Genomic DNA, 24035 nt, shown 5'->3' on the forward strand with positions numbered 1-24035 from the left:
AACATAGGTCCTAGCCTACACCTTTCCATATTCTTTCCCCTCGCGACGCCTTAGATACCTAAACAACAAATCAAATTCAAATTCTGCGTAAGCTCAAAAGAAGGCTGTCAGGTATCTGCTTGTATATGGTTATAAGATTGGGGTGAGAGGGTGGAAGCGAAAACGATTAAAAATACGTTTACTAAATACAGTACTTCAACGGTTTGGATGCAGGGAAATTTTGTCCGGAAAAGGGAAATTCTGAAGCTTGTGAAGGGAAAACGGCTCTGAAGGAATTGGCATCACTGCTCTGTCATCATCTGTACGTATCACTGTTACAGCGTAAACTCTAAACTCCGATAAACAAAATATTTGTATCCGTCCGCTTGTCACAATTACGATATGACTGATGTGATGAGTTGGCACAAGTTCATAGTTTATTTTTAATTTTTATGTGAATACGCTTTCATTATTATACTGTATGCTTAGTGCACTTAATAACTATCGAACATTTTCTTGCCCGGAACAAAAAATTGTTGAAGAAAATCAACCTTGCACTTTTATTTATGTTGTGATTGTGAAGAACAAAAACAAACAAATAAGAAACCAGCACCGGTGTCAGATAGCAATCAATTTTACAGTGCAAATAAAGTTGTGTTGTCAACTTTTGGATAATTATTTTTATAGTGCGTCTAATCTGTATTGAAATATTGTTGTTTGTGTTGATACTTGCGGTAATACTTTTTGTTTATAAAAACTCGTTTCAAAAATGAATTATTATAAAGGAGAATACTGGCTGGCTAAAAATGAAACTAAAGCTTTAAATGCATCACCAAGAAGAAATGAGAACTTACGAGAGGGTAGAAACACTAGAGCGTTATCTTCTGATTCAGAAAGTTCATGTATAAGTAATGTGAATAACGAACCACAGACGAGAATTTCAACAAATCCTCGAGTGCGACACATACCTCACGCTCGATTTCCTGTTATTCGCTTAGAAAGTGATGAGGAGGACAATATTTTAGATGCAGCAAAAGTGATCATAACGCTTATGCATAGCACCTTACCCCAAGTTTCACATATGAGTAATGTACTGATAATATACATAAACTTTCTATCTTTATTTTTACCGGATATTGTAAACGATTTGAGGAGGCCGCTGAATAACTTAGGATTTGACCCAGTTGAGATATCTTTAGATAAATGGGTGAACAATATTCGTATTGATAATGTTCGTAGTCTTCTAACTGTTAAACGCAATGTTTTACAGGCCCTACATCCTCAACATGTATATGCATTATTCGGTGTGATGTGTACGTTAATTGGCGGCGATATGTGTAAAGTTTGCTTACGAGAAAATGGTATAAGATCTATAGGTGAATCATATTCAATTTGGATAGAAAAGGGACACGAGTCTTTTGCTCTTCCATGTGGAAGTGACCCTGATGATCCTCTCTGGAAGTTCATTAAACCTAGCCCCCAATTTGCATCCAATGTGTATACGGCTATCATGGCTCAGCAAGATCTTAGAGGATATTTAAGTCAAACAATTCAAGCATGTTCACAACATGAAGGAGTTCTTCAGAAGCCTTGTAGAATAGCGCTGACACTTTTGAAGACTTGTGAACATAAGAGTGTTGAAAAAAATATTTTCTAGTCAAAGGGATGTTTTATAAAGGTAATATTACGGTGTATTGTTTCATATTGCCAGGTAAAAGCAATGCAATTACTTAAGATTGCCACTTCCAGGCTTTTCATAAAGCTGAGCAATCATGACAAAAGGTGCCTCTGTTAGGGTTTTTCTTTCTTTTCTTTCTTTTTTTTTTTTTTTTTGTGTGTGTGTGTATGTTCTTGTATAGGATTTCTTCAGACTGGAGCAGGTGTTCCTAACCTTCCTTTGTTTTTCCACTGACGGCACACTTTACTGATCAAGAACTACGCTCCTTCTCTGACTCGGTTAGGTAGCATTTGTGCTTTTTAGTGGCCACCTGGCAAAAGTTGGTTCGTGTTTTATGCCGTATGTCCACACTTTGTACAGAGCCCTCCTAAAGTCAATCCGCAAGTAGTAATGGAGCTCCTTATTTAGTGCATGCTCTGCTAAAAGAGATAAAAAGCTCAAACCTAACCTGATAATGTAAGAAATGTGTTAAAAATTTAGTAGAACCGTCTGCTCGAGTAATGTCATGTCATGTAGATTATCAATGTAGGTTGATTAATAAGGGAGAAAACCGATATTAAATTATGGATTATATGAGTTCGCGGATTGAAGCGGTATGAGGTAAACAGGCAGTAGAGCATAATATGACAGTGTTTCAAGTCCACTATGTTATTAACTTACATAAAATCTTATGCTGCTATAATGGGGAAAAATAAATAAATGTATTGCAGAAACTAGTAAGAGGTGAGTTGCATGTGAGATAAATGTGAAATGGGGAAAGATTTTAAGTTTTATCCCAGGGTTGGCTGCTTTAAACCACACCAGCTGTTTTTTTTTTTTTTTTTTTTTAAAAAAAAAAAAAAAATTGAAAAATGTTCGTAAAAGAGTAAGTGTTTAAAATCTTGATGAACACATGTTAGTGGGTTATCACGTTTCACTTCCGTATATTATTCGTATTAAATTCAGATCTAAATTCCGCATTCAGTATACAAAGAGATTATTCTACAAAAGCAACTTTTGTTCTTATTAGTTTATGAATGTTTCTTTTGCGTGTGTATGTTTTTATAGTTTGTTTTTGTTGTTATGCACTTGCAATCAAAGAAAATTTCTAAATATGGTTTCGTTTTAATAATGTTTACTGTTAATAAATTACATCGAAGTGCCGTACCTTTTTTTTTTGAGGGGGGGGGGGGAAGGGAGAGTCATACAAACCCAACGAGAGGCATTTATTGAAATCGGAAGTATCTTTGGTATCTATTTATGTATAAATGGGTTAGAACCAAAGTGGACTGAAATAATACGTATCTAACTTGGACTAAATTAGTTCTTCTGTACTCTGCAATATTTTGAAATTGTTCATATGTAATTTGGTATAATGGTTTCATTTATTCAACTGTTTATTTTTTTGTCCTTCTGAAATGATTCTTCACACTTATATTAACAAATATGTAAAGATCAGTACAACGTATATTTATCAGGAGTCTTCATGAGTGAGTCGGCAGATGTATCGCATTTGTGGCTAATTAGTTCTGGTTTCGAGTTCAAATGGAGGACAATTTCTCTCGGATGTAAGCCGAGAAGTGGTTTGGATTCCGCTTTAAGCTTATGTGATCCCTTCCAGCACAACCCGGTTGATGTATAATAACACCAAGGCGAAACAAACTTATTTCTGTCCATATGTGATATAAATACATCGAGCAAATTATTTAAACGAAAAAAAAAAAAAAAAAAAAACGGGTTTAAACAAAAAACATTTTTTTAAAATAAAAAACGTTTTTTGCCAACCCTGTTATATCCCATGTTATAGTGTAAGGTATTTTTGTCTATATTTTTATATAGCGTTACACTATAGCCCACAGGTCGAATATGTCTAAAATGTAGTCTACTACTTTACCAAAATCCATTTAAACACTCCAACTTGATATTACCTTTTATTATAATACGCAATGAGTAAACATTTAAACCTTTTAACCCTTAGTTGGTAACATCCAAAAAATAAACTATAACACTAATATCCGCCTCAGAGACGGACATACACAATTGAGACGTTTGAAGCCAAAGTGGTGTAAGTCAGTTTCCAATAAGGTTTAGTTACACCCTTAGAATTCATTTTACGTAACAAAATTCATTAACTGAATAGTGAAGCACGTCTTAATTCACTTGTGTATGTACCCATGAGTTCAATACAACATGCGTCACCGCTGAGAATCTATTTCTAAGCATATATCTTGTAGAATTTTACCAACACATACTTGTATCTCTCTAGAATATGTCTTCTGACAATTAGAAATGATCTTATTAAAACACACACACTGCTGCTGGGAGAATTCTTTCATTTTCTTCGTTCACGAGTAGCTGTATCATCAAACCTAAGAGCCGCCAGCAAAATTTTACATCTTTTGAGAGACACGGTTGCACGAAAGCATGAAGTCCAGTGCAGTCAGTTGAAAAAAGTGACACCAAGTTTTCAAGCACTGATTTGAAAATCTTAGCGTGACATAATTAAAATCTATTTCTGGGTTGCTGACATGACCTGTTGTGGATAAATGATCTTGTTCAGAAAAATACGAATCACCGGATCTGTAATCATAATCAGTTTCTGATTACAGCCATTTGTAATTGTTCTACAGCAGGTGTAGTATAGCCCTACTCCTTTCTGGTATACCTTTTCTACTTGACATCTTAAAATATTGATTTTCGAAACGAAAGAAAACACACAAATATTAATAGATGTCAGTATAAAGTAATATCCGTCACTTAGACGGACAAAATATATTACCTTTACAGTAATATCCGCTTGCGAGACGGCGTAGAATAACTTTATACACTTCGAAGTTTGCAACGATGACCTAGACACGCGACAACCGGCACAAAAAATCATAGTCAACCCACAACTAAAGCATAGGTGAACTATCAGATCAAACCGTGAATATTCGTACCAACTCTGAACAAAAAAAATATAGTGTATCCGCCTGGGAGACGGATATTACCAACTAAGGGTTAAAAAACATGCATGTGGATTATACAAGATGGATCCTTTGTTATAACTTATATCTCTGGTTGCTATGACGACCAATAACACATTTCGTCAGATTACTATGTTAACAGAACATCAGAAAGAAAATTAATTGTAATTCCTTTTATATTTTCCTCTTCTTTTAGATATCTTGTGCATATTTTAATAGCACATATTGCCCGTAAATACAATTAATGATATTAAAAATACAATTATCGTTATAATGGGAGCATAAATTTGTAAAATCCGCAGAACTTTTGTATTCGATTTTCCAATAGCATTGTAAGAGTAAAAAAATGTATAATAAGTTTAAAGTACGAAATGAAAAGTGCCCAGAACCACGTAATAGTCAATAACAAAAACATGATGAAAGGAAGCGCTATGTCAAGGCAGTGTGCAAAGTGATAATGCAAGTGTCAGAAAGCTTTGCGACATACAATACATATGTTGAGTATGTCGTATGAAGTATTTTTTCCACTACTCTCATTTATGCGTATACCCACTATCGCTTACGCCCCTACTCCCTTCGGATGCACTCCCTCGCTGCCGCTCTGATTCGCTTTGATAGCGTTCGTGCTTGTTAATGCTCACCTAGCACAGATTAGTTCGTGCGTAATGCACTGTAGTTGTTATGCCGTAATACACACAATGTATTTATACTCAGCCCTCGTGAAATCAATTTGCGCCTATTAATGGAACTCGTCCGTTAAGAAATACTTTCCAAGGCTGTAAGAGTACATGTTATGCTAAAAGAAATCCAGTTCTCATGAATGTAATTCTTCCATTGAATGGTTAGCACACAGGAAAGAAATATTTTCGTACACGTTTTGTCACTTAATGTTCTATAGACATGTCTCAGCTTTCCCAATCGTCCTGGAAATCCTGGAAATGTCCTTGAAAATGCATTCCTGTCCTTGAAATTTACAGAAATAATGAATGTTATATTTTTCATAATTATTATGAAGATCTTAATTAATTGCTAGTTTTGTTTTTTATTCCTGTTTTTGTTCTGTATAATTGAAATGATCCTGCATGTGTGGATGGTGGTTGGTGGGCTTTCTTTCTCCCGACAAGGTAGTTGGCTGGGAGAACTTCTCTCTCCTTTCATCCACTAATCCTCAACCCATTCTTGGATGCTGTTTTCACTAGCACTATCCTCCAGAAACTCTCCTTTGTACCAGTATCAATTCTCCATAATCAGTCTATTTTCTCAACACTACTTACTCTTAAGTAAATTTTCGTATGAATGCTATTTGTCAGTTCGTATCTGCAAGGTACCGGTTGCGCTATATGGCAGAGCTGTAGAAAATATGGACTGTTCAAAGAGAAAGTCGAGTGCAGAGCAAGAGTAAAGAGATAAGTGAAAATGTACAGTAAAAAGGAACGGAAATTAATGGAAACAAGTAAAGCTTTGGAGATTTAAGCAAACCAGCTTGCACATGAAGCAGAGCAGAAGTCTTGCTTTACTTTTATTGACAAAGGCTAATGCTATCCGTAGAGCAGCTTCGCTAAAGAAGAAAGAGATTATGTCTATAAATGAGGAAATCATACAACTCCATACTCAGTTGAAGAAACTTGTAATATAATTCTTTTTCCCCCCTAGTTATATGTTGTCCCACTGTCATCGATGAAAAGGTCATGTACTAGAAATAGACTTTTGTTGTTTGTAAATTTGTTGGGTGCACAATTAAAATGTCATGTAGAAAGAATAAAAATACATGTGTTGGATTTGGGTTCATCGGGTGGCTATAAGGGGAGTTGGGAGGCGAAAAAAAAAAAAAAAAAACACATTACGCTTCGGTTTGTATATTAATACTGTACTTGCATTAATATTCACTGCATAAACTACTGTACTTTTCATTTCACTGTTGTGAGTTTTGAACCTACAGTTGAATCTTCTTATACCTTCCTGTATTGAAGTCCTGGAAAACTGGTGATTTGTCCTGGAAATGTCCTGGATTTTTTTGTGGAAAAGTGAGTGGGAACCCTGATGTCTCTGATTGGGGATTGCACTCCCAAATGCCCCTACAACAGACCAAAAGGAAAGATTATTATTCACGAATTTTGAATGGTAGTTTCGAAGCTATATCCTCTATCGCAATGAGAAGGTAACAATTCGTTGTTTTAGTGATTTTTGAATAGTGTGTACTCTGTAACATTTAAAAGTGCGAAAGTACTAATTTTGCGCAGTAATACTATATAAATGCATAAGGATGTAGGAAAGAGCAAAGGAAGCATGAAATTAAGAAATGCTTGTGATTTACAGTGAATAGTGAAGGCATAAAATGAAACAGTAGTGATTCCAGTTAAGGTACATGGAAGTAAGAACAAATAAGTAGTAATACAACGTTAAAAACAGGTTCATGCGGGTCTTATCCAGGGCGGCCCTTCGCAAAAGTAGTACCTTTCAACTGTTCAGTGTTGCTAACTCTAGCGCTTACCTCGTGCGCAGGGTCCCTGGTTCTATTCCTGGCCAAGTTAGTTTGTCGCGGACAACATGATTTCTCGGGGTACTCGGTTTCATCCCACATTTTCATTCCATTGTTCACTTCTGTTAATAATCTTGTCCCTCGTAGCCTAACAAACAACCATTGAACGTTAAACTGAAAGATTTACCACTAAAGAACCTCTAACTGAGTCATCGCAGGAGCATAGCAAGGAGTCCGTAGGGAGCAGGCGCATTAGCGACGGTATATACTCAAACGAGAACAAGGGAAAAACACTTCATATCATGTAAAAACGCATGCCTTGCGTGTGGCACAGTTTTCCAGCCCCTGAGTGATCACTTTGTAGGCTGGCTTCACAAAGCACGTTACTTCATCATTTCTTCTTTATATATAGAGGTCTGTACGGATGCGGAGGTATTTGCATCACTATAACTTTTTCCGGATATATTTTTAGTTCCTGTGCTGTTGGCGGGTATTTCTGAGAGAATGAAAATTTTAACGATTGTTCTTCTAAATATTATTAGTTCTTTACATCTTGTAATAAAGTGTAATTCCCCCTTTCCGCACAATTAACCACCAGAACAGGATTGAGTTAAGTTGACTTCAGTTTAACGTCCCTTTCAGCAGCGAGGCTATAAGACACGTGGATGTACTGATTAACGTGGAATCAGAACCACGTGAGCTCCCACCGGGAATCTAACCCGGGTCTCCCACGCCAAAGGCGCGTACGCTAACTTCTTAGCAAAACAGGATTGAGTTCTGCTAATGGCTTTCTTTTTTTATTTGCCCGTAAGTCTCATAATATAGATATACAGGGTGTTTCAAAACACCGACAACGTTTGAGAGATTATTCCTGGCACCAAGGTAAGATAAACAGTATAGACCAACCTGCGTGTACAAATGCTTCCTTTCGGAGTTATAGGCTGCCGAAAACATGAAAAAAAAAAAAAAAAAAAAAAGAACTTTAATGGTCCATAGCTCCAAACCTAGGGAAACTACCGCAGTCGGGTTAAGACTTTACTGAAGAACTAATATGTGCGCAATCCATAAATACATGTTTCAGAATCCTAAGGTACTCACACAACAATTTTTATATAGGCACTTTGACTACGGGCATATAATTTGAAGTACTCATGAACTACCTCTAAAAGATTGATGTGGAGCTACCTTAGGATTCTGAAATATGTAGTTTTGGATAGCGCACATATTAACTCCTAAGTGAACTCTTGACCCGACTATGGTAGATTCAATGGTATTGGAGCTATGGACCTTCAAAGTTCATTTTTCCAAGTTTTCGGCAGCCTATAACTCCGAAAGGAAGCATTTGTGCCAGGGTTGGCTGGTTTAAACCTTAGTTTAAACCAGCTGTTTTTTTTTTTTTTTCAAAAGAAAAAAAAAGAACGTTTAAACCCAAACAACGAAAAATGTTCGTAAAATCTTGATAAGCACACATTTGTGGGTTATCACGTTTCAGTCTCCTATTATATTCAGACCTAAATTCCCCGTTCATTACTCAAAGAGATTATACTACTTATGGATGTTTCTTTTGTGATTTTTTTGCAGTTTGTTATTATGCAATTGCAGAAAGAAATCTAGATATTGTTTCGTTTTAATAATGTTTACTATTGATAAAATACATGGAAAAACCGTACTTGTGTGTGTGTGTGGGGGGGGGGGGGTCGCTCATACAAACCCTACAAGAGGCTTTTATTGAAATCAGAAGTATCTTTGGTATCTATTTATGTAAAAATGGTTTAGAGCCGAAGTGGACTCAAATTCGTATCTTTGTTCACTTTTCTTACTGATATGCAAATTAAGTCCTTGTATTTCTTTAACTTGGACTAACAAAAGTGATAGTCAACTAATTTGGACTACATTAGTTCTTCTGTACTCTGCAGTATTTTGAAATTGTCCATATGTAATTCTGTATAATGGCTTCACTTCTAAAACTGTTTATCTTTTTGTCCTTCTGAAAGACTCGTGACAATTATATTAACAAGTATGTAAAGATCAATACAACGTATTTTTATCAGGAGTTCTTCGTGAGTGAGTTGGCAAACGTATCACATTTGTGACCAGTTAGTCCCGGTTTCGAGTTCAAATGGAGGACAATTTCTCTCGAGTATAAGCCGAGATGCAGTTTGGATTATGCTTTAAGTTTACTTGACCCCATCCAGTATAGCCCGGTTCTTGCTTAGTAACACTAAGGCAAAATAAACTTATTTCTGTGCATATGTGATATAAATATATAGAGCAAATTATTTACCCCAAAAAACCTGCTTTAAACAACAACAACAAAAAATAAAAAACGGTTTTTTTGTTTTTTTCAGTAAAACCCATGGTTTTGCCAACCCTGATTTATGCACACAGGTTGATCTACACTTTTTATCTTATCTTGGTGTCAGGAATTACCTAACAAATGTTGTCGGTGTTGTTTTGAAACACCCTATATATGAAGTGCTAATCTGATTTCATGGCTTTGTGTTAGGAGTCTTTTTACGCCCTTTTTATTTTTGCTTTCTAAGCAAAGGCACATAGCTTATGAGCTAGGAGAATCAAAGATGATTTGCTGTTGAAGTAATTGACATAAATGCAGTACCTTGCCGTGGGGGAGGGAGGAGTTGAGGGGGCGACAGCCCTGGGAGCGAAGTAATTGTTATGAAAATTCGGGAGGAAGAAACAAATACGTATAAAATGTACCTTACTCGTATGTACCTAAGTGCTGTCGTATACTCTCGATCCGGGCGCTAATTTTCCATGGTACTGCACTACATCTATAATATTTCCATCTTAACCATTTTATTGTTAGAAATCTGCATTATACGGGATCTTGAGCAAGTTGGTAGACGTGGTTAATTTACAATGGCATGAGATAGTACTGGATGCTTAGCCCGTGAATTGTATTGATGTGGTATCGTAGGATTCGGGAAACTATATGGGAAATTTTACATTCGTTATTGTAGGAACTATATTTGAAACCACAATTATCATTTGTGTATGCGGATCGGGATGTTGCGGATGAGGGTTCGGATAGATATATCGCATATACGATTTTTTTGTTTTGGGGGATAGCATGTAGTATCTCCCTCAAACCCATCGATAGCTCCAGACCCGGTACTGTGACTTATAGTGAGCCATTGTAAACGACCTCGTTCATGCGTATACCCACCATCACTGACGCACCTGCTACGTACGGACGCACCCTCTCGTTAACGATCGGGCTCTCCTACTACGCTCCTTCCCTGACTCGCTTAGATAACATTTGTGCGTTTTTTGTGACTACTTAGCACAAGTTGTTTCGTATTTTATGCACTGTAGTTTTTATGCCATACGTCCACACTGTATTTATGCTCATGACTACATCTCAGTTAGAAATAATGAACCGTAATCACTTTCAAGTGATTTGAGGGAGAACTTATATAATTCCATTTTGTCTCCGCGCAGATCTCTAGGTAAGAAGTACTACGTGGTAAGGAGCGCACTTTGCATTTCACAATTCTACATTAGATACATAAATATGTAATAGAGGAGTAAGATACCGATATGTTCTTATTACTTATGCAGTCCTATTTTGTAATTAATTCACATATTTCTTCTGGAGATTTTACAAATTTGTTTCTAAGGATAGTGAGTTTCAAACACTGATTTATTATATTTTATTGTCAGTTTACCTAATATGTCGTCACTAAGCACCTTCATACAGTTCAAGCAAGCCCGTCGGCACACTGTACTCAATGAATGGGACGGGGGCTAACTTGAGTTCACCTTGCATTCAGTGAAGCAACTGAAACTTTCAGGGAAAGCTGAAGACGGTTGCTAGGAGGTTGAGTCCAAGATTGAACTTCATTATTCTCCATAATTGTCTCCGTACTGTGATGATCTTTATCTGATTTCCCGTTTGTGGGATGCTTAAATTACGTACAAGCAGTGTGGATTGATTTAAATCAATCTGATTTAAATAACTTGATTTTCTTTAAATAAAAATCGTTGATTTAAATCAAATTCCGAAATGAATTAATTTAAGGTGAAAATAAATGAAATCCTATTTTTGAGTTGATTGAGTTGATTATAAGTTTTACGTCCCGTTCAGCAGCGAGGCTATATGAGACGTGGACCTACTGATTAACGTGGAATCCGAACCACATGAGATCCCGCCTGGAATCAAACCCGGGTCTAAATCCTGTTTTTGTTCTATTATTTCGATTACGGAAGATAATAATCATAATACAATGGGACTCAAATATATGTACAGTACAGTATGAAAATGAGTGTCATGCAGAGAAGATTAGGGAAAATCCCGTTTTGAACGGGTACCTGGGCAATCCTGGTTTCTTCTCTTCGTAATACAGGGTTTTTAAATCCTTAACTAGATCAGCATCGACATTTAAGACAAAAGTTCGGTTGTGTGCGTGTCTGTTTGTTAGATCTCAGGTATTTAGAGGAGTCCGATCCTCTCTCTGAAACTTTTTTTTTTTTTTTTTTTTAAGATTTTATAACTTTAGTCGAAATTTATGTATTTTATATGTACAGTATTTCGTGCTGCAATTTAGTTTCGATTTTTTTAAAATATGCCCCTGCCGAAAATCAGTAACTTTTGTAAAAGAAAAATAAGTTTCATGTTGATATAACGTTGCTGTACTTTGTCCTTAGTGTTTATTAAGAAACATTGTTTGGGATTAAAATAGATTAACGATTAGGGATTAATTCAAAATTTAACCCTGGTGCATGGGGTCCCGGGTTCAAACCCTGCTTCCGCCAAGTGAACTTTGTGGTGGACAAACACCGTGTGCGTGGGTTTCCTCAGGATTGTCCGGTTTCCTTCAACTTTCTTCATTCCACCATTTCATTCATTCCTCATCATCACCGTCTCCTTTTGCCCAGCCGGCATAAACGTGGGACGTAAAGCAAAAATTTCATTTCATTTTCATTTCAAAATTCAACCCCAATACTTTCATTTCATTTTCATTTCAAAATTCAACCCCAATACTTTCATTTCATTTTCATTTCAAAATTCAACCCCAATACTTTCACTTAAATGACATAATTAGCATTTAGTACTAATTCCTAATGTTTCTTCTTCAGTTCGCGACTTGTATTATACTGAGAGAAAGATTTGATTTAAATAAAAAAATCGATTTAAATAAAAAATATCAACAAAATGATTTTTTATAAATCATGATTTTTTCCGCCCTGAGGATAAGTTTATTAATTGCGCCGTAATTAATTTCCCCGTATTAATTTTGAGGGGCCACTTACGGAACTTAACCCAAATTGTAATAGTATAAGCCTATAAGTTCGTATAAAGCAGTGACTTGATGTATTAGTGAATATTGTTGTTGCTGCTGGAGACGTTAATTGATAGTCTGTTTAAAAATATGATTTTAATTAATAATTAAATAATTCATGATTTTCAAATTTTAAAATTACACGGCACTCCCTATGAGACAGCGCAATAAACCCGGTTGGGAACCACTGGCCAGAATTAGTTGTGTCCTTTCCATTAGTGGTGATCGTCATATATACAGTATACACAGGGTGTTTCAAAACAACACCGACAACGTTTGGAAGGTGATTCCTGTTACCAAGATAAGACAAAAAGTATTGACCAACCTGGGTGCACAAATGCTTCCTTTCGGAGTTATAGGCTGCCGAAAACATGCAAAAGTGAACCTTGAAGGCCATAGATCCAAAACTATGGGACTTTTCGTAGTCCGGTCAAAACTTCACTGAGGAACTAGTGTATGTTCTATCCAAATATCTATGTTTCAGAATCCTGTGGTACTTCCGCAATAATTTTTATACAGGTAGTTGGTGAGTACTTCAGATTATATGCCCGATTCAAATTCCCTCAATAAAAATAGTTGCGTGACTACCTTAGGATTCTGAAACATGGATTTTTGGATACAGCACATATTAGTTCCTTAGTGAAGTAACTGCGGTAGGTCCCATATGATAAAAATAAATAAAGTTATTTATTTATTTTTTTTCGTGTTTTCGGCAGCCTATATATAACTCCGAAAGGAAGCACTTGTACACTCAGGTTGGTTTATACTTTTTATCTTATCTTGGTGTCAGCAATCACTTTCTAAACGTTGTCGGTGTTGTTTTGAAACACCCTATATATAGAAATGCGTGTAGCTTAAAATGAGAGGGGTTATAGTGAAATCTATATAAACAAGAATACATACAGTTGTAAAATTACATGTACTACTGTAGAATAATGACGAAGAAAAGGTGTTGGAAAAGCATGCAGATTAAGAATATGTAAACCTATTGTAAAGTTTACGAGTAAAATGTACAAAGAGTAAGTAACATCTAAAGAACACTCTTTTACAGGCGCCGTACAGGGTTAGCGCTATTCCAAGTATTGCGCGATTCCTGTACGAAGAAAAGGAATTACAGTTGGTTAGTTTCCGCAAATGTGAACCAGAACTGCTCAAAATATTGAAAAACTTGTAAGAGAAATGGAGTAGTGGAACATTTTCGGATAGTAGATCGGTTTGTTGATCAGTGTGAAGCGTTTAGATTCAAAATTACTCTTTTACAATATCCTTGTTTACGTATATACCCACTGATGCTAACACACCTACTCCCTACAAACGTGCCACCTCATGGGTCTACTTGCTAGGCTCCTATACTAACTCAGAGGCAGTTCGTGCTTTTTAGTTATAACCTAGCACAGATTGTTTGAGTGTGTGTGTGTGTGTTTGTGTTTGTTTTTGTTTGTTTCTTGTCACTAGATTTTACGGGATGTCCTGACGCTATATGTTTATACTAATAACAGTTAAGCTCTCCTAAAGAGAACTAGCACCAAAGACATCCAGGAAACTCTACCACAAGAAGTAACATTTAAGGTAATAGAAGTATATTTGCTCATCAAAAACGAACATACGTAAATCATGAATTCATGTTTGTCTCACTTATGTGGAAACAAAGCTACATCCAGTTATCAGTGGTAAATTCTGTGTTGCTAGCCAGAAGTGCTGATGATAAAATGATAAAATATCTCAAAACGAGTACAAAAAATCTAATTCCAGCAAATACTTTTAAAAACATGCCTGGAGTTATGCTACATTGTCTTAATTATTAAAAAAAAAACATTTTTCATTGTAAAAAAAAAAAAAGATATCAATTTGGGGATCTATTGGACCCTCGCGCGAGTACTACTGTCACAAAAAAAAAAAAAAAAAAGGCGCGAGTACTTACAGGTTAAACAACTACTAAGCAATAATCTTGTTCACTTTGCAATCTCGTATGTGGAACCGATACCGCAAGATAAATATTTCCCAGAAATATTTAAATTTAATATCCGACAGTAAACAAGAGGGGATATATTTTAACATTTAATGTAATTTGAAAAATGTGTAAATACACAAAGTCTACGATATCAAAGGAAACATTTCACAGAGCATGTAAACTCGATACTTTCAATGCTTGCCAAATACTGTTTAATATTTAAGATATTTACCTAATTCGGTTTCAAATTCTTTTTTAAAAGTTTCATTCATTTATTTCTAAAAATGGAGTTTTTCCTTTAATTCTAATATTTACAATCAGAAAACCTTATTCTTGTTGTATATTTATGTTAGGTGGTCGTATTTAGAAAATATATTAGCGAATACTATGCCAACGAGAAGGATTGACGTCACATTATTTCGGTCCAGGAGACCCGTGTCGGGGTTCCATGAAACCTATGGGCGGCCACTTCTTTAAGACTACTCGTGGAAGTTTTAGCGTTTATTATTATTATTATTATTATTATTATTATTATTATTATTATTATTAAAGGAAAGAGGCGTAGGTTCTGCATGTGGGAGCAGAATAGTAGGTTTAATAAACTTAAATAAATTTCTGATTTTGTAATATATACGTGTTTTATCATATTGTGTTAATACACAATTTCCCTATATGAAAAACCAATGAGTTTGCAACTTTGTGATGGTTTTCTGCTACGTTATTATTTATTATGATTTTCCTACGTGCCTCTAAATAGTTCTACATTACCACGTAATGTATTTTTCATCACCCAACGATTACGGAGAGGCACGTTCTTTTTTAAAAAATTTTCTTACACTTAGGTTTTCTGTATAGATTGCTTCTCCATAAATTTTATTCGTCCCGCTTCCAACTGCAGGGCTGAACTCCAAAATAAAATACCCTAACTGTGTTTGTTCTTTCGACATTTAGCCTTTAGCCCATCTAAACATTGTTAGTGGCAATATAAAGTGTATAGTACACTTGAAAGATCTTTTGATTTACTGTTCTACGAGAAATCAAGCTTGGATTCTTTTTAGAAATTCCATTTACGAAGTATCTATTCAAATTTCAAATATAAATATGATCAAATTGGGAAGTAAGAAGGATTGGAAGACTTTTCAAACGATATGTTACGTAATACATTTAATATCACAGGAGATAAAAATCTGTTAAGAGTCCATTTGTAAACTAAACCTAATGATTGTTACCGGTTTTCTAACAAATGTTCTAAAGGATACAAATTAGAAACTCAAACACAAAATATTAACTTCTGTCAGAATTTTTTAGAACAGTTTGATGTAAATGAGTAGGTAATTTTATGTTATCGTGTATATAGAGGCTATTTTTTTTTTTTTTTTAGACTTCCAAACTACATACTATGCATAAGTGTCGGAACTCTTATAGAGTGGCTTTGTCCGTCCATCCGTCTATCGACAGGTATCAGAGCAAAAGCGGTAACAGATATCCAGATGCGGTTTTTGTAATCGATTTAGGGTCCCAGATATAGGTTCGTCTTCAACCGTTAACCCTCTATTCATAATGTCTGATGTAGTTGAAATTAGTCAAATCCGATTTCAATATTTACTGCAGTAGAATAGAAATGGTAGCAGATATCGCGCGAAGTACTTATTTGCATATGATTCAGTGTCCCAAGACAACACCATGATTACTACTTAGTGAATTGTTGCTCTTATGGGAACAGTGATACCCAGTTGAGCATTAAAAACAAATGCAAAACAGATCGCGCTTCTATTATACTGCCGACTGATATTGCTAACACACGCAAGAAAAAAAAATCCACCACCACGATTAATAAATACAATAAAAAACAACTTACCACTTCGAATCAATATCTCTGTAGGCCTATATAAGCATGGTCTTACTTTGTCTTTTCTCATAAATTCAAGCTCTTTTAAAAGTACGTGGATCTTTTAAAGTTGGGCAAATCGGGACCTGAATTTACCTGTTTGAGAACAGAATTGAGTGTTGGTGGCAGATTTCTAAAGAAGAACTCATGGACTCTTTTACTGATCGCACTCCTACAAATTCATTATATTTTACAAATCGACTGTTCTTTGTAATTTTCTTTCTTAATTGCTTCTTGTTTGGTGTACAGTTGTCCTGGAAGTTCTCATGGCTTCCCGACCCAACTTATACTTTTACCCGGGTTTTTAATAATTAATTAAACAGGTTCATGATAATAGCCTTTTTCTTTGCTCTGCTACATTTGATCACTCTTACCTTTAAAAGAGGTGCTGCCTGTGAATTCTTTCATTTTGATATATTAACACATACTTACATACACACAGACACACACGATTTCGTTCCCAAAACAGCACAGTACGTAAATAAACACAATAAACAAAATGCCGAATGCTCAGAGACCACATTCTGTACAATAGCAAAGACACAACAGAGAATAATTTTGTCTGTAGTCAGATATGAAACCCACCAAAAATCACAGTCAGTTATGAACTCCCAAATAAATTTCAGTTATGAACACACGAAAGATAAAAGGAGAAATATGAAATGTGTCCTACTCTTGCTGAAATTTCGCTCACGCAATTCTCGCTGAAATTTCCATCCCGACGAGGAATATATCTAATTAATAATTGGACTCAGATGTACCGAGAAAAATTTCATGAATCAGTGTTAGGCCTAAGATTTTTTTTTTTTACACTTAGGAAAAAATACTTTATAAGGAAAAGAGAAGTTATGAAAATTATTATTGTATCGTCGGAAAGGTAAATTATCCTTTCCAGCTCAAATCACTGGGAAAGGATGATTAAAGAATCTCTTGCCATACAAGAACCAAACAATTTCAACAGGGATACAGGATTTCAACTCAGCCAGACATGGACACCAGTCATAAAGAAAGCATGTATGAATACGACCAAACAGCGTCAAGCTATAGACCATCCAATCAAAGACACGGATTCTTAATCCCGCCCACTTTCCTCTGCTACTTATAGTACACACGAACTGGTCTCAGTATAATTGTCCTCAGTATAAATATTTCATTTGTCCCTCTATTTCCAACGCTTAAAACCGCTCGTGCCATCTGCTGATCGTTCTTAGTACTCTCTCCACACAGAATCAGGACGTCCCGTCAGCCCAAAACCACAATTCCACTCTCCCAGAACGATGTCAGTTCTTGAAACGTCGGCTCAATCGTCGGACTTCACCTGGCTGATATCCCGAGAACATCTCTATAAAACTTACTATTATTTTCGGTTATAATACTGATTTCCATACAGCAGAAACGGTAACAGATATCGAGATGCGGTTTTCTGTAATCGATTCAGCGTCCCAAATAAGTTGCATCTTCTCCCTTAAATCTTTATTCAAACTAGAAATAGTTCAAATTAGCCATTTCTGGTTTCGACATTTCCCGGTATAGAATAGAAATGGTAACAGATATCTCGAAGCGATTTCTTGAAAATGATTCAGTATCTCAAGACAATATATCATTACTACCGAAACTGAAAGTGGTTCAAATTTATTATTACTTACGGTTTCAATACTGAGTTCTGTAGAGGAAAAATGACGATATCGTGGTGCAGTTTTCTGCAATCAATTCTCAAGAGTAGGTTCCATCTCCTTCGCTAACCCTATATTCAAACCGGAAGTGGCTCAGATTAATCATTTCCAGTATCAATATGTATTCCCAAAGAACAAAAGTAGTAATAGATAGCGACAAGCGATTTCTTCAATCGATTCACGTTCTGAACGGAATACATTATCACTACCTGCTGCACTCTATGAGAATCGGAAATGGTTAAAATTTACTACAATTTCCGTTTTCAATTCTTTCCATAGAACAAGAACGGTAAGAGAGATCGAGATGCGATATTTAGAATCGATTCAGCTTCCATACAATAGGTCCCATCCTCTCCATAAACCCTCTATGCATACTGGAAGTGGTTCAGGTCAAACATTTCCGATTTCAACATTTATTGTCATAGAACGGAAACGGTAATAGCGACATTTTTTTTTTTTCAATCGACGCAATGTCTCAAAAGTATGTGTCATCGCATCGTCACCGAAACACACTACCGAAATGGGAAGTGCTTAAAATTTAATATTACTTTCTGTTTCAGATCTGACTTTCGTAGATCAAAAATTGTAAGATATATGGAGAAAGTTTTATTTATTTATTTATTTAATTTTTTTTACAATCGATTCCACCCATCTTCTTTGTTAACCTCTATTCAAACCGAAAGGGTTCAGGGGTTAGCGATTTTCGATTTCAACATTTATTGCATTAGAACAAAAAAAGTAAGGGATAGCAAGCTGGCTTAGTGGTCTTTTGATATGAATTCACTTTGATATTATTATTCTATCGCAACCAATAGTTATAGCTGTACTACTTCAAGTTTGAATATTGAATTCATCCTAGTGTGGAAGTTTCTCGTAGTTTCACACTATGAAACGAAATTCGCTTGTTTTTTTTAATTTTTTTTTTATTATTAATTTATAAGTGATTGAAATAGGACATGTATTTTATATTTGTTTATCTTACCGTATCATGCTATAAACATCGGAATAAAAGGGAAAGTGGGGAAAGTCTTGTGTGACGTTTCGTAAATACGAGGGCTAATCAACAAAAACTGAGACTGATATTTTTTAAACATGTATTTATTATTCAAACTCTATGTTCACATGATCCTTTTCAAAGTAGTCCCCTCCTGAGTAAGTGCATGCACTTTTTATTACGTTCTTGCTATTTCTGGAACACGCGATGCATTCCTTTTTTGATATGTCCTTCAGAATCGCCTCACACTTCTTCATCACTGCTTCAGAGTTCTCAAAGTGAGTACTGCGGAGCTCAGTGTGGCCAAAACGAAAGTGTAGTATGCCCCTGTGACAGTACATGCTGGTAAATCATTCTACAATCAGAAAACGTGATTACCATAATCTTTTCTGCAGATGGAACAACCTTCGTCCTTTTTAGTATGGGAGAACCTGGTGATTTCCACACTGTGCTCGCTTGCTTTCTCTCTGGATTGTAGTGATGTAACAAAGTTTCATCTCCAGTGATAATTGAGATCCTTCGATCCTCACGGACAGTCACAGCAGCAGTATTGATGTTTCTTTCTGTCACAGCAGAAACTGAAACACCAGGTCCACCTTGCTTAACGCATGAAACTCGTCCTTCTTTCAATTCTTTGAGTCTCCGAAACACTGTTGCTCGAGGTAATGCACTTTCACCGCAAGCTTGCTTGAGCTTTTCGTATGTTTCAGAAGCTGTATGGTTCAAGCGAAAACAAAACTTTGTTCCTCCATACTGTTCTTCTTGTGTAACCTCCATTGTATGCATATACACAGTACGTTGTGAGGCGAAATGGAAGCAGTGTCTAAAACACAGCGGATTACTCCCAACCTATCGATCTGACAATGCTGCCACGTAGTGAGAGTATACATAAAACACAACTCTTTCAACTATCAAACGTACCGGCACTCAGCAACAAAGGTAACTGCGGTACAATAATCAGTCTCAGTCTTTGTTGATCAGCCCTCGTACGATATAGAGAAATACAGCTTCCATAAACTTATCGAAATAATCGTACTATTTTCAAGAAATCTCACGAAAATGTAACTTGCTACCATAATGATCATAATTCTCAGAGCTATCTCTATAACACTTTGTATGTAAAGTTTGATGTGTGGTTGTTTAATTGCGAAAGGATCATAGCGAAGAAATAATGCTGTTTGCGTGTTGTTTTCTGAGGCCATTCGAGAAATATGTTCAGATTCGTTTGTAGTTAAACTCTTACTGCTTGACGTTCATGAAAAACAGTCGGGTTCTGTCCGTGATGGGAATTGTAGTTTTAATCCCAAATTTAATTGTAGATTCATCTCTTCATGCCACGGAATTGGAAGATAAAGGTAACCAAGAAAGTTCTGTCACTTTTTTCACCTACCACCTTTGAACATCGATATGTCACTTAAGACGTACCTGGGTCATTCCATAGTAACGGACGGGACATTCATAGATATTTCAAGTACAATGAAGTTTAATTTTCTAGTTGTCCTTAATAATTATAAATGTAATATACACAACAGGGAAAACGTAAGTAAAATAGGCTTTCTGTAGCTTAATTTCAGAATATTGTCAGAGATATGAACTGAGTTGTTAATATTTTTATGGAGCGTAACGGACGGGACACATATTGGACGTGGTTCGCAACTGTCAAACATGTAGTGTAAATTTCTGCGAATTGTTAAGAAGTTTGCAAATATTAAGTATAGTACGAAGCGTCTTGATCTTTCAACTACTGCTACACAACATATTGTGTCAATTTGGTTTGTTGGACATGAGTTCTGCTTGATTGATTAACCATAGTATAGCGAACGGACGGGACAATTTGTCCTATGTTTCAAAAGCCATATTTTATACATACTACGTTATAATTTCTAATACACGTTTTACAATATGTGTGATATGTAACGTTATTTGTAACTAATAGGATTGTCTATTACACAACAACTTTGGCAACATAAAGACCATAGACGTATTCTGTAGAAGAAAAAAAAAATCAGTTTTCATCGTCAGAGTACACATCAGAAAAAGACAGTTTCTGTTCTACTGTTTCTTTTGTATTAAACATACTCAAATCCAAATCAGAACTACTGCTGCTACTACTACTATCGTCCTCGTCTAACACTGTATATGCATGGAGCTCTGATAAAGCTGTTCGTCCAGCTACAACCTGAAATGGATTGATGCCCCTAAAGTAATGTTTGGTTTGAATGTGTGGTATAGCCTTAAGAGTTTTCCACCTGTTTTGTAGGACGGATTTCTGCATGTCTATTGTTCGAGTGTCAACAAAATAGAGTTTTATCCCTTTACAATAAGAAGAAGCAACATGAAAAAACTCTTTGGCTGAGCTGACCATCACCGTTCTTTCTTTAACCCTCTGCCAGACCGTTCTTTTTAAAGTCCCACCAACACCATCTACAGCTCCTTTACCGTGGGATGTTGCAAAGAAATTCCATTCTCCCTGTACTCCGAAATCGTTTTCCATGTAACACATGTTTGCAATGTTAAACTTGTTTTTAAACTGCGCGGCACAGCCATCAGAAAATATAGATACTTCAGAAACATTGAAATTTGATCGAAGATCGTCAATAATTATCTTCAGAAAACACCACACACTAACCTTATCATGAAACACATGATCACTCACAATAGCGTAAGAGATGGTATGATTTTTAACCCATGCAACACATGTGAAAATTGTAACTTGTTCATGATTCCAATGTGCACTTTGTATTTCATCTTTGGTTAGAGTAGTATAATTCTCTGCGAAGTCCACTTGTAACACTGCTTCACATTCTTCCACGCTTCTTTTTTTATATTCAAAATGTTGTTCTTGTGTCTTTTTCACAAAATAATGAGTCTTGAAATTTGTCAGTTGACCCTGAAGTTCATTTATAGACTCAACTACGGACCCCTCGACAAATACTTGCTTTAGGCGGCCATCTATATCCTCCCATTGCTTCCATTTTATTCTGTCACCTAAGTTAAAGTCATCGGGTTCGGGCAATAGGGAAATGATTTCCTTACAGCTTTCGCATAATCCTGTCATGCACTTTTCGGATCCCACATTGCAGCATATTTCTTGCATAAGGTCACTGCTGGTGGAGGGAAAGCAAGGTATCTTCTTCGCCAAAGCTTCAATAATGAAGGTAAAATTCGAATGATATTTACACACACAAATATTATGAGGCATTTCCGATGACGGTAACACAAACTTCGGTCGTAGTTCATAAAATTTGCTGAGTTTAATCTTAACCGCAGGGTTTTCAATTGTAAACAGACGGTAAGCTTCTTTAACGGTCATCATCATGTGACGTTTCTGTAACTTCATTCTACCACCATCACTGCACTTAACACTTTTAAAGTCCTTTTTCCCAGGGGACTGACGGCTTACATCATCTCTGCAGTAAAATGCTTCAACCGTACGTACATCTTCAGTAGACATTCTTTTTTTCCAGATGGTTTTATTGTTTTGGTCAACGAATTCATGGATGAATCGCAATTTCGAAGAGTATCCGAAAGCAGTTTCTTGAATACAGCTCTTTTCTTTCGTGGGCTTTGTGGCAGAGCCTTCCTAACTCTTTGGATTGCCTTTCCAAGAGATTGTGGACACGAGAAGGAGCCTAGGTCACTTAACACACTAATATGTTCTTTCTCTAAACTTTCCTCTTGTCTTGCTCTGTATTTCTGTTTTCTTACCCTTTCCATAGACCTCTTTGCATTCAATAGTCTCTTATTTCATGCCATTCTCGCCTTCTCCTTAGCACGGGCTTCTCTCTTTCTCTGAGCTTCCTTCCTTAGATGCGTTTGCCATTCTTGACTGTTTGTCTTCAGCTTCTCCCTGTATTTTCTCATTCTTAATCTAGCCTTCTCAGCTTCTTTCTTTCTATCCATTTTTACCTTGAAAAGAATAGGAGCAAGTTGTAGTATCATCTTCCATGAACTCCTTTAATACACATCATTAAATGTAAAACAAATGAATTATAAATAAAGAAAACAACAAATTAAATTACATTTATTATCTCTCCACCTCTCTCTCTCTCTGGAAACTGTGAATGAATAAAGACTTTTTTTTTTTTTAGTTTTACGTACAACGGTTATGCCCGCAAGGCTAAAGGAGATAGTGATGATTAGAAATGAATGAAATTCCAGAATGAACAGTGAGGAAACGGGAGAACCCCGAGGAAACCCACGCCCACGGTGTTCATCCACCACAAAGTTCACTTGGCGGGGGCTGGGATCGAACCCAAAACTCCAAGCACCAGAGGTGAACGCTCTACCACTGACCTACCGCGGCCCCCTGAATAAAGAATAAAGTCCCTAAAGCACATTTGAAAAAGAAACATGACATATACTTTTCAAGATAGCCAGTAGAGGGGCCATTACGTGGTTGAACTATTTCAGGTCGCGTGATTTACTAACCTTACTAATGCATAATAAAAGAGCGTTTATTAAAACGCACGTTCAGAAATGTAGTCGTTGGTTTAATTCTATTTATCTCTCTCTTTCTCTGTCTTTATCGCTCTCTATATATTCATAACAGTTCCAGTACAAACCACATAATTACAGTACGAACTGAAGTATTGTAAGCACAACTATACTTTTATATTCATCAGATTAGTAAACATTAAATGAAATGCTGATATTCTTTTCTTTCTTTACATTAATGTAAACCAAGAATAACCTTGACCCTACGTCTGTACGAAAGGAAACAATGAGAATGCACTCACAGTCTGAAATCCGTAACGGACGGGACATTTTTTAGTAGAACAATACGTGAACTTCAATAGCACATGATCACACAACAGTTAGTAATTTATAACTTACTAGCTGAATACTCTTTAATACCAGCAGCACAAATAATAATTTTACGAACGTCAACATAATAATAAACTTTCTTACCTTTCAGCGTAACGGACGGGACACAACACAATCGATATTTCATTCACACTTTCCTAACAGCTTCAATGATGTATGTGGCTTGAACAACGTCAAATAAACTCTACCTTCCTGCCTTCTTTCCTCACTAACAAACAACTAAGAAACACGTGAACACATTGATTGCTGCATGGGTGCAAACATTAGACTATTCTCACTCCGTAGTTGCTCCCACGCGGACCCTTGATTTCAGCGAAG

General features: G+C 36.1%; 2 protein-coding genes across 2 annotated transcripts in view; one reads left to right on the forward strand and one right to left on the reverse strand.

Annotated features, from left to right (window-relative positions):
• Nucleotides 1–300: 300 nt before the first annotated feature.
• LOC145690384 (uncharacterized) overlaps nucleotides 301–24035 on the forward strand; it is a 29111-nt gene continuing 5376 nt past the window's right edge. The window contains exon 1 of the mRNA XM_081765218.1: nucleotides 301–1657. Coding sequence (XP_081621344.1) covers nucleotides 749–1636 — 888 coding nt within the window. The 5' untranslated portion in view covers nucleotides 301–748 and the 3' untranslated portion in view covers nucleotides 1637–1657. The remainder of the gene's footprint in view (nucleotides 1658–24035) is intronic.
• Nucleotides 20010–24033, reverse strand: LOC145690383 (uncharacterized). Its single transcript, XM_081765217.1, has 2 exons — nucleotides 23802–24033; nucleotides 20010–22799 (listed from the first exon to the last, which is right to left on the reverse strand). The coding sequence occupies exon 2, from the start codon at nucleotides 22342–22344 to the stop codon at nucleotides 20896–20898; it is 1449 nt and encodes a 482-aa protein (XP_081621343.1). The 5' UTR covers nucleotides 22345–22799; nucleotides 23802–24033; the 3' UTR covers nucleotides 20010–20895.

This window comes from Thermobia domestica, chromosome 7 (assembly GCF_964235325.1).
Source record: "Thermobia domestica chromosome 7, izTheDome1.hap1.1, whole genome shotgun sequence".
NCBI classification, from domain to species: domain Eukaryota; kingdom Metazoa; phylum Arthropoda; class Insecta; order Zygentoma; family Lepismatidae; genus Thermobia; species Thermobia domestica.

What these genes read in the sequence shown, in the direction of transcription:
- LOC145690383 (XM_081765217.1), bottom strand. Translation starts at nt 22,344, where the DNA reads ATGTCTACTGAAGATGTACGTACGGTTGAAGCATTTTACTGCAGAGAT.